The 11,781-nt window shown below is 36.9% G+C and overlaps 1 protein-coding gene across 1 annotated transcript in view; it reads right to left on the bottom strand.

Moving 5' to 3' along the window:
- Positions 1 to 1,056: 1,056 nt before the first annotated feature.
- The window catches only part of LOC120628973 (differentially expressed in FDCP 6-like), a 28,349-nt gene continuing 17,624 nt past the window's right edge, over positions 1,057 to 11,781 (bottom strand). The window contains exons 2-10 of the mRNA XM_039897680.1: positions 11,069 to 11,257; positions 9,587 to 9,727; positions 7,437 to 7,676; positions 5,852 to 6,081; positions 5,377 to 5,566; positions 4,055 to 4,191; positions 3,194 to 3,330; positions 2,704 to 2,828; positions 1,057 to 1,925 (exon numbers count right to left, since the gene is read on the bottom strand). Coding sequence (XP_039753614.1) covers positions 1,782 to 1,925; positions 2,704 to 2,828; positions 3,194 to 3,330; positions 4,055 to 4,191; positions 5,377 to 5,566; positions 5,852 to 6,081; positions 7,437 to 7,676; positions 9,587 to 9,727; positions 11,069 to 11,257 — 1,533 coding nt within the window. The 3' untranslated portion in view covers positions 1,057 to 1,781. The remainder of the gene's footprint in view (positions 1,926 to 2,703; positions 2,829 to 3,193; positions 3,331 to 4,054; positions 4,192 to 5,376; positions 5,567 to 5,851; positions 6,082 to 7,436; positions 7,677 to 9,586; positions 9,728 to 11,068; positions 11,258 to 11,781) is intronic.

Below are 11,781 nucleotides of genomic sequence, written 5' to 3'. Positions count from 1 at the left end.
ACTCGCAAATTTCGTATTTTTATATAAAACTAACTTGTACCCTGCCACGCTTCGGTGTGGCAAATTGTGATTGAATGGTTGAGAAAAATAGATAAAAACAATCCTTGATGCGTATCACGCTAAAATTTCAGCTCGTTCGGTGCAGAACTTTTTGAGTTTTTGAAGCGTACACAAACCAACATAACATTTTTATATACATAAATAGATATAGATCAGAAGGAGCGCTATAAACTGAGGAAACTAATTTGAAATTTTACTCTGACTGAGATTTAAATGTTGGTGTAGGTACAGTACATTTACTGTAACTAGTCCCCTATCAAATTCAAATTCAAATTCAAAATTTCTTTATTCATGTAGGCCTATCACAGGCACTTATGAAGCGTTCATACATAATTGTTTACATAATTGTAACGGGATGGTGATAACTTCGTTCGCCAACTTAAATCTAAAGCTACGAGGGTTCCAAACGCGCCCTGGTCTAAGAAGAGCCCACAACAAACTTAGCCGGGTAAATTTATTTTTTTGTTATCACCATCTTCCAGTAAATTTAAATTAAGCTATGAAGCTAGAGCAATTCACACCCAAGCTTTTTTGTCGTTTAAATAATCCTTAATGTTATAATAGGATTTTTCTGTAAGCTTACGTTTTATATAAACTTTGAACTTATTGAGAGACAACTCAACTATCAAATATAGTCCTCCATCTAATATGGTACCTACCAGTGGCGTGCATAGTGGGTATGCACAGGGTATGCAGATGATATAAAATGAAGGAAATCTCCAGTATTAGTTATAAATACTTAAGGGTAGGCTTTTTATAACTCTTACATTACATATCCTTAGGTTTTTTGTAACTTTTACAGGAGATTTTCTTCATTTTATATCATCTGCATACCCTGTGCATACCCTACATGCACGCCACAGGTACCTGCCCTATATTAAAGTGACCATGCTAAGCCATGAGATGGAAAAGGATTTATGTATATTACATAATAGATATACTCGTATGTTGTACTTTTTACATGTATATTTGTATGATTTAATTTAATAAAACTCATTTTACAGATTTACAAAAGCTCTTTTTATTACTGAAAGTACACAGATACAAAAGTTTTTAAATACAATGCTTCTATAAGATATAAATCTAGGTTTTACGAGTGCGGTCCGATAGTTCGGAAGTTTAATTTTATCGCATCTGATGTATTCATTGCGCATTGGGTAGGAGCTCCACTTCTCTTTCGGGGGGCTGAGTTCGAATCCCAAATCGCAAATTTTCTAAGTTATGTGCGTTTTAGTAATTAATGCATCACTTCCTTCATCAGTGAAGGAAAACATCGTGAGAAAACCTGCAAGCCTGAATTCAGAGTTCTACATAATATTCTCAAAGGTATGTGGGGTCCACCAATCCGCACTGGGCTAGCGTGGTGGACTACGGCCTAAACCCCTTCTCCCCGTGCTGAAAATGATGAGGGGTGTGCATAAAAGATACCCATTTTTTTACAATATTAACTGCAATTGTGTAGCTGCCATCTATAGTACGCAAAAACGTGAATACTTTATTGTCGGTTTGCTGTCTGTGAGTACTTCAATGACGAATTATCTTGCTGACTATTTAGTATGGTGGTTGTTAACATACAAATACATATAAAATCCTATGTTTTGTTTTCACTCAACACGTGTGGCGTTGCTTGGTTAGCATACATACGTGCCAATGACAGAAATGATGTAAGCTGCACCAATTTAGAAATTCCGACACCTAAAACAATTTTGTTTGGTAACAGATCATAGTTTCTCTTCATCATTTAGGGTTTTCAAATGCCTAAGGGCTCTGAGGTCGATCAGTGTGTCAGATGAACTCTTGGTTGTGGGGACGAAGGAAATGGCTCGACGCGCCCTTTCACCGTTCCGAAGGTTTGGAGTCATGTCCTGGAATAGATAATATATTTTAGTTTAATAATCATAATAATCATAAGACATTGAATTAATATGTTACTTAGTATCTATAAACGTAATAAATATACTTATTATTTTATTAAGAAAACACGTGTAGATAACAAAAAGAAGGTTGATTTGTTCAATCTTTGTAATTGTGTAAATCGAATAGAGTTATTATCAACATTGACAATGAGATGGAGGTCAGGAGGTTTTTGGCATGAAGTTTTATTTCGGTAACAGAAAAAAAATTTTTTCCTTGCTTTCCTTTTATTTCTTCACTTTTATTTTTTGAGAATATGATGTATATTAGAGAACTTATAGTTGGACAACATACGAAAAACAACCTTTTAATTTAAGAAGGAAGCACGAGTTGAACGAGTTGAGTTTCAGGAATTCCTGAAAGTTCATAGGAATCATTTATGGGATGCTCTCTATACGAGTATAGTAGGTACGATTCCAAATATCCAATACCATAATTTAAGGGTAAAGACATTTTAATTAATAAATAAGCTATCATAAATTTAATTAGTATCTTTGGTTATAAGAATGTTATAATTTTATTATATATATCTTTTTTATCTTTTATTATATTTCTTTATCTTTATTTTCTTTCTATCTATCTCTCTAGACTATTTTTGCACCGCGGTACAGTTTGTGACCAGGAAAATAAATAACCTCGTCCTATTGCGGATAAAAATGGCACTATTTAATTCTGAGTTTTTTTTTTAATTTTCTTGGTCATGCTTTAAATACTGGAAGTATGACTCACTCTAAGTTGCACATGCAGTGCATGCGCATTATGTTCTGTCTGTGAGATCTTCTCTTGTGCCGCACGAAGTTCTGCGTCTAGTCTCTGCTTTTCTTCTTCCAGTTCTTTGAGTCTTCTTTCAGCTTCTGTAAAAAGAAAATGTTCTCGTATAGTAGCGATTAAAATTCCACTTTGTTTTAACGGTAAAGGAAAGCATCGTTAGGAAACCTGTATGCCTGAGAGTTTCCATAAAGGTTTCAAAGGTGTGTAAAGTCATTTTCCACTTAGCCATCGTTGTGGTCTACACATTCCGAGAGGAGACCATTGCCCAGCAGTGGGCAGGTAATGGTTATGATGATGATGAAATTCGTGTGCAGAAACAAAACAAAGTTGTGAACATTTTAATTTTACTTTTATTACTGATTCTTATAAATAAGCCATCCATTGATTAATTTTTAATTTATACTATACAATTAATAGATACTATTATTGTGAAAGAAATTTCTATTACCTCTAAACTGCGATTCCTTTTCAGCTTGAAGCATCTCGAACTGTTTGCGTTTCAGTCTTTCTTCTTCTAACATCTTGTTTTGTTCTTCTTGCAATCTTTCTAATTCTTCCCGCCTCTCCCATTCTTCTGCCAGAACTCTGAAATTTCAAATACAATTATATATTGGAAGGCTGATTGGCGCAGTAGGCAGTGACCCTGCTTTCTAAGTCCAAGGCCGTGAGTTTGATTCCACAATTGGAAAATGTTTTTGTAATGAACATTAATGTTTTTCAGTGTCTGGATGTTTATCTGTATATTGTTAGTATTCATTTATATTATTCATAAATTATTCATCAGTTATCTTAGCATCCATATGACAAGCTTATACGCTAAGTTTGGGTTAGTTATTTATATTTATTATTTTTTTAACTTAAAAAGTAAAAGGGTTACAACCCTTTGACTTTTTAAGTTAAAAAGACCAAGAGAAGTTTTTAGCCACGGCAGAAGCTACCCTCAGACCAAACCAGAGAAGATTCAGAAATTATAAATTCCCAAATTTCCTCTACCGGGATGAAACCCAGGACTAAAATCGGGAAATGATATTTATATTTATTTATTTATTTCACATAGTTTACTGTTATTACATAGTAGGTACATGATACCCTGTCAGGGCGTAGCAACAGAATTATTTACTTTTCTTTATTCATAGTTACACTTAAAGATTACATTATTATAATATTAATTAATTACATGTTATACAAAATATGATTGTTATATTGAATTATAATTGAAATGTCAGTTAGAAAGTAATATTTGGTATAGGTATGTCAAAATCAAAAATTTTATATAACACTCAAAATAAGAATAAATTTAGGTACCTACCTGGCTTGTAATGCTCTGACGATTTCTTCATCTCGTTTGGCCTGGGTCTCTTCATGTAGAAGTCGTTCTAATGTGGTTTGTGCTGTTTTTAATTCCTCTAATTTCTTGTTATCTTGTTGTGCTAGTTCAGCCAATTCCTGAAAATTACGTTATAAGTTTTAGACAAACTTTATGTAATGTTCTTTTTTTGAAATTCATACACATACCACGCATCGAGCAGTAAGATATTGGCTGTCTGTGTGAAATCATTTGCGCAGAAGGGATCGAAAAAACAGGAGTGTAATAATTAAATTCAGTACATGACATTGATGATTGTTTGGATGATTTATTGATTTAGTGTTTTAATGTTGGCAATAATCTGACTGTTTCAAAATCTTTTATTGAGGTCTAGCGGTCCCTCGCGACTTCTTCCGCGTATAAGTCGGACTATTTTTTAAGTTTTAAAGGGGAACAAGTTTATCTTACATGATTTTATCGAAACTTTAACCGTTTACGCAGCACACGCAGTGGAAGCTCTCATAAGGGGAAAAAAACCCCCGACTTTGAAACATTCTTGGTGATATGCTCCGTTAGCGTGATGCTATATAGCCTTCCTCGATAAATGGTTTTTTTTTCAAATCGGACCAGTAGTTCCTGAGATCATTGCATTCAAATAAGCTAACAAAAAATTCTATTAGTATAACTTTATAAGATTAAAGTGGTGATAGCCCAGTAGGAGCTCAACTTCCCTTTCGGGGGGCCTAGTTCGAATCCCAGGACGAACCTCTAACTTTCCTAAGTTATGTAAGTTTTAAGTAATTGAAATAACACTTGTTTCAACGGTGAAGGAAAACATCGTATCGTGTTGCATGCCTGAGAGTTCTCCGTAAAGTTCTCAAAGGTGTGTGGAGTCCATCAATCCGCACTGGACCAGCTTGGTAGACTACGGCCTTAACCCTTCTCATTCTTGGAGGAGATCCGTGCCTTGTAGTGGACCGGTAATTGGGTTTATGATGATGAAAATGTATAAAGCATGAGTAGATTTGGTCACATAACTAGGAATAAACACTCCATGGAACGTCTCGTTGTGCAGGGGAAAGTGGAAGGCAAACGGTCACGCGGCAAATCACCCACGCGTTGGACAGTCATAATAAAAGCTGCGACACCAACTTCCATAGTCCAATGTTCCCGAAACGCTGAAGACGTAACAAATGGAGACGCATCGCGGGGGCTGCTGTAGCCAAAGAAAATGCATCATCCTCAATCACGACCACTCTGTCAAGAGTGAACGACTAAGGAGGAGGAGATACAACTATTAAACTCAGTATAACTATTGAAGCTACCTGGGCTTGAGCCTCAGCTGCGAGGCGGGCCCGTACTTCGTGCTGGAGCCTCGCTCGAGCGTCCCTCACTTCTTGTTCGCGCCTCGCGCCGGCGCCACGTCTGCCGGCTCGCGCTCTTCTTTGGTAACCTTCCGCACCGCCTGATACCGCTGCTGCTTGTCGCAGGCCAGACAGCCATTGCAGACGACTCCTGATACAAATAAACAAAGGAACTGTTTACCCGGACACAGTCTCAACGAGTTCGGGGATCAGGTAAACTTTTGATCTGTGCAAAATAAAACAAAATTTGTATACAACGTATGTGTTATCCTTTGATTCTGCTTTTAATAAATAACATAAATAAAAGACAGATACTCCTAGACAACATTAGAATGAACATAAAAATGACTCATAAATTGAGAACCACGTCCTTTGTCAGTCAAAAATGGTTAAATACAGTCAAGTCAGTTAAAAATGGTAAAATACAGGAACTAACTTGTGGTCTTGAGTCCCAAACTCAAAGGTCCTTTCAGGGGTGATAACTTGGAACCGTTGAATTTTCCCCTCGCCCGGTGCAGCTTCTACAGAACAGTATTCGTCTATCGCAATTCTCCCACACTGTTCCTTTTGCGAGGAGCTCTTATAGTAGGTGAGAGCGCACGGTTGAAGGACACACCAGTACTCTCGCATGGTTGGTAGAAGATAGCCGCGTTTGAAGAGGTATCCCTGAAAGAAGGTTAACATATCAGCGATCTTAATTTTTCGATCTTATTATTTACACACATCGCCATCTAGCCCCAAATTATTAAACCTAAATACTGGTATATATGTATAATCTACTAATCTACATTATAAATGTACAGATAAATACCTAGACCCTGAAAAACATTTATGTTCAACACACCAACATTTTCCAGTTTTGGGAATGGAACTCATATCTTTGGACTCAGAAAGCAGGACCGCTGACCACTGCGCCAATCGGCCGTCAATAATATATTGTAACTAAGTAAATAATTAACAGATGGGACTGGGTTCGAATCCCGACACTCACTTCTAACTTTCGGAGTTATGTTCGTTTTTGATTGAAGCAATTAAATATCACTTGCTTTGATTGTGAAGGAAAACATCGTGAGGTTGAGAAAACCCGCATGCCTCTTAGTTGTCCATAACGATCTCAAGGTTGTGTGAAGTATACTTAAATGCACGGGGCCTACACCCTTCTCATTCTCAAAGGAGACCCGTGTAATTGGTTGCTGATGATGATGATGATGACTTAGTATTTTGGTTATTTTGGGATACAGTGATCACAGAATGAAGAACATACAGAAACCGTGTGCACGACTAATATTGAAGCATTGAAAACCATTCCGCTTTAGTAGTGTTTCTTGAACAGGCGGTTAGTCAATTAATATCATTTAGCAGTTGACAGTTATTATTTTACCTGTAATGATCAAAACGTTTACAATAAAATGGGAAAAGGGAAAAAGTTTGTTAGCTAGCAACATACTGCGGGTGTGAAGTAAGATTTTCCCGGGAAGGTTTCACAGTTTTTTGGACACAATGCACTGCATGCAATAATGGCTGAAAGAGGATATTCTGTATATTCTTAATTCTGTGACAGTGGTATTAGAAATGTCATTTCGGTGAATTGAAGGATATACAACGTGTAAATGAAAACCGAAATATTACTATAATGGCTTTAGAGGCACGTTATTTACTGTCTCTGAGACTTATCTGTGAATCCGAAACGCGAAATAGTTTTAGAGAAAACCACTGTCTTTACTGGAAAAAAATAGATACAGCCCTAACATCACATGCAAAAACAAAATCAAGTGACTCATGTCATTTATTTAATCTATTATAAAGGTACGCGTTGCGTTGCGTAGGTACTAAGCGCGTGTCGGTTTTTTATCTTTAATAGGGTTGTCATAGGTAAACGTTTAAAATGTATTGAATAAGTTTGTATGGAAAAATAAATTTGCATCTATTGATTTAATATTACCTTTGTACCCTTCAACGGTATTTCGCAATTCGGCAGTACATTGTACATAAAATTGAAGTAAGGATACAAACTTACATACCTTTTTAATAATATCCTCAATAAATACATCGTATAATTCAGCGACAGCTTCTAATAGTGCTTCGGTGTGAAGCTGCTGGTCGCCACAGTATTTAGCTTCGAGAACCGCGAGGAACGCTGCCCATTTGAAGTGCCCTATTGAAGAACCCAGCGCTTCCCAGTCAGCGGCGTCCCACCGCAGACCTAGGCAGTGGACCAGCTGTTCAGCGACTAAACCCGCCTCTGAAGGCTGGAGTACGACCTGCGATAAGTTTAATCATCAGTCTCTGAAGTCTATTTCCTCCGAGGTGGAGTTTATGCCCAACGAGAAGAAGAAGAAGAAGAAATACTTTATTGCACAGAAACATCAAAATATACATAAAATAAAGGATAAACAAAAGAATAAAAATTGTAGGCATGCAAAGGCGGCCTTATTGCTGGAAGCAATCTCTTACAGGCAACCTCTGGCGGAAGGAAAAGCTGCAAGAGAGCGAGATATTGCAATTATACTCGTATATACATTTATATTCGAAAATAAACAAACATACATAAACATAAACATAAAATACATATATAAATAACGAGGTGGACAGACGACATCAGGCTAGTCGCTGTGAGCAGATGGAGGCAATCTGCCTAGGACCGTGTATTGTGGACTCCATACAAAAGACCTTTGTCGAGCAGTGAACGTCAAATTGGACGGTTGTCTGACGGAAGTCTGTCTTATATCTGGACAATCTGGCTGTCACTTTGTTTTTCCAATTGAGTGATTGACTGAAAATACAACAATATTCGTTTTTTTTTCTTTACTACAATTTAGCACTTGACTGCAATCTTACCTGATAATTGATGATGCAGTCTAATACAACCTCTTACGGGGTATGGCTGTTATACTTAAGATACCGGTGGTAGAGTCACTACAAACGGATGTTTGAAAAGTGCTTATGTTGGCTTTACTTGAATTAAATTTGTAAATGATTCGATTTTGTAATAATACTTCGCAGGCTTTAGATAACATTATGTACTGTCTCTGAGACTTATCTGTGAAAACGAAAACCTAATAGTTTTGGGTAAACCACTGCCATTTTTTTTCTGAAAGAAATCATATAAAGCCCTAACGCCACATGCTAAATTAAAATCAAGTTACTCCTGTCACTTAGTTAGGTACGCGTCGCGTAGCGTAGGTATCCCTGAAAGACGGGCATAGGCCCGTGTCGGTCTTTTATCTTCAATAGGGTTGTCATAAATAAACATTTAAAATGTTTTGAATTCGTTTGTATGGAAAAATAAATATGCTTCTTTTGTTTTAATGTTTTCAAAGGGTCGTTCCTTATGAAATATACTAATGCATACTTCAATATTATTTCGTAATTCTGTTATACGTCGTATAAGTATTATGTATATCTACATAATCGGATTAAAAGTGAAGAATCAATTATTTAAAGGACATTGACCGTTTAGAGTGATTCTGAGTCCGTGTAGTCTCATCTGGTTCACACATGTAGATAAACTAATTAAGTTGCGCATTGCGTCATGAACGATACGTCTTAGTTTTATTAATTGTCCGATCTACATACCGACATTTTATTAGGTTACATCGGTTTCTTACATTACTTATTTGAAGTTTTTTTTTAAATGACCTTTTTTGGGAGTGCTGCTGCTGTTGGAAATTGCTGTTGGAATGCTGTTGGAAATTGGCGACCTCACTGGTGCAGCGGCGGGTGCTATGGTTTTAAACCGAAGGTCCCGGGTTCTATAGCCGGCAGGGGCAATGTAGGAATTTATAATTTTTGAATTTCTTTAGTCTGGTCTAAACAAAGTTGTGCTGCTAGTTCCGGTATGATGTCGCGAAGAAACCAATTAGAAGTATGAGTTTAACTGTAGTAAACTGTAGTTTAAAGTAAGATTGCAGTCAAGGGCTTACTTGTAGCGAAAAAAAAGTACTCCACCTCGCTTCGCTATAGTTCATTAACGTTACCTCGGAAACTCAAGGAGAAAAATACAAAATACGTTAGCTAAATGTTATCGAAAATCGTCTTTTGTTTTAAATTATTCTCGTCAAATTCTTTGTTATTAATGGTATATAATAGATACCGGTACTTTTTTGGACTCCATATTTTATGGTACCTTATTATCTGGGGGTCAGTGAATAAAATTCAGTAATTCTCTTACCACGTAGTGATTGGTGTCGTCAGCATCTTGTACCAGATCGGCGAGAAGACAAAATATCCTGAACAACTTGAACACCGACTCGTCGCTGAAAATAGGCTTGTCCCTTGTCAGCAGATTCTTGCGACAGACGAACCAGCACACCTGGAACATTAGACAAGTCAGCAAAGTTTGTAATGTAGGCTATAGCTTATAGTACGCACAGTGCCCGATTAAGCTTGCTTACTATAAGCGCGGGGCCCGTAGCAAATTCTTTAAAAGAGCCCTTGATCTGCTATGGGTTCTCAAGTATAAAGTGGTAAAAATACAATTAAATACGCAATACGTATCTTAAATACAATACGTAATTGCTATCTATAGGTTACAATTTTGTGGGTAATTAATAGTGTAGGAAATTACTATAGGCGATGTCTGTGTGCGTGTGCGTGTGAGTCTGCGTGTGCGTGTCTGTCAGTCAGTAGGCAGAGATGAGTGGTATTAAATATGCGGGGCCCCATTTCGCGCGGGGCCTGTAGCCCGGTTGCCAGACGGTCGGGAATTGGCGAGATTCTCCCGAATTTTTGTATGTCTTCCCGACTCCCGACAAAGCAAATAATCTCTCGAAAAGAAGTTCGATAATTTTAAGTTCACATTTTCGTCAAACGAAACTTGCAAACAACACAAAAAAAAAATTAAAAATACTTATGGCAAGAACAAAAACAATAAACATGCTCATTCGGTTTTTATCTTATGTGTCACAAATACCTACTATTTTTTTTTTTCTTATATCTACAGTGCAATGCAAAAATATGTTTGTTTACTTAATATATTATGTAAAATTAATATTATTAACTTATTTTTTTATTTCTCCCGACCAAAGCCCTAAAATCCCGAAAAATCGGTTATTGACCCCAATAACAGGAAGAATCGATCTGGCAACCCTACCCGTAGCACTTGCAACTCTTGCTACGTGGGTAATCCGGCACTGAGTATGCTCTAGTATTAGATACACTAGAACTAGAAGGAAGAACTAGAAAAGCGGTGATAACCCAATGGTTTACACATCTGCTTCCAACAACAGTGGAGTACAATCCCCGGCACGTAGGTAGGCACTTTTCGGTGTTATGTACGTTTTTATTTATACACATTAAGCGGTAAGCCCAACCAAAAAACGCTAAAGCATTTTCGACCAGCCAACCCTCGGACGTGTGAGAAAAACGCGTGAGTGTGTGGCCAAACAATTTATAATTTTTATTTATATTTTTGAAAACAATGTAAACAATGTAAATACATAAATACAGATTAAATAAGTATTTTAATAGTCCTCTTATTTCTTGTTTTCACTATTAATTAGTGCAATATTGACTTTGTCTATCTATCTATCTATCTATCTACAATAATATTGGACTTTTGTTAATAAAAAAAGAAAAAAAAAATCTAAAAAGATATATAAGCCCGACACTTTCTCTGACCTATCTTAAGTACTTAATCAAAGCATAGTTATACCTCACTGATCTTTTTCTCGTATTCCCTTGCGACTGGCAAGTTGAGGGTCTTGGGGAGGGAGCTGAACACTTCGTGCTGGAGGTAGTAGCGGAACTCGTCGAAGGTCAGCTCCTGGGAGGAGCGGTAGTGGTCCAAACCCTTCTCCACCCCGTACAGGTCCAGAAGAGTGCCTATGTTAGCTGTTAACACCTGGAAAGAAATAAAGGTCAAATAATTTAAAGTGCAATTAGTTGGTCTGCAACTGGTTCTTGGAAAGAAAGAAAAAAATATTTTCTTTCCAACGTAGTTTTTTTAGTATAATTTTTGTTTATGAATGAAATCTCATTTATGTTCTATAATTAATACTTAGAGCACTCAGAGCTACTGATGACAGCGCCACTACATAAGGAGTAGGTGAAGTTAAAAGAAGAAAAAAAAACAAATCGCACCCACGGCCTTGGACTCAGAAAGCAGGGTCACTGCCCACTGCGCCAGTCGGCCGTCAAACAATCGTGAGCTGCCTATTCAGAGCACAAGTCGTATAAAGAAGGTCTCTGACACCATGGAAGAAAAAAAAAAAACTAGTTGGTCTAGTGGTTAGCATGTTCAACAACGACAACAACAACAACATGAATAAAATGGATTAGGATGCCATAGAATGGCAGATTGTTGCACGGGACACTGTTTTGTTATAAGATCAAATTTGTTAACTTGATTGCAATCACGCAAATAAA

This window comes from Pararge aegeria, chromosome 13 (assembly GCF_905163445.1).
Source record: "Pararge aegeria chromosome 13, ilParAegt1.1, whole genome shotgun sequence".
Classification (NCBI taxonomy): Eukaryota; Metazoa; Arthropoda; class Insecta; order Lepidoptera; family Nymphalidae; genus Pararge; species Pararge aegeria.
This window is presented reverse-complemented; position numbering and strand designations above follow the sequence as displayed.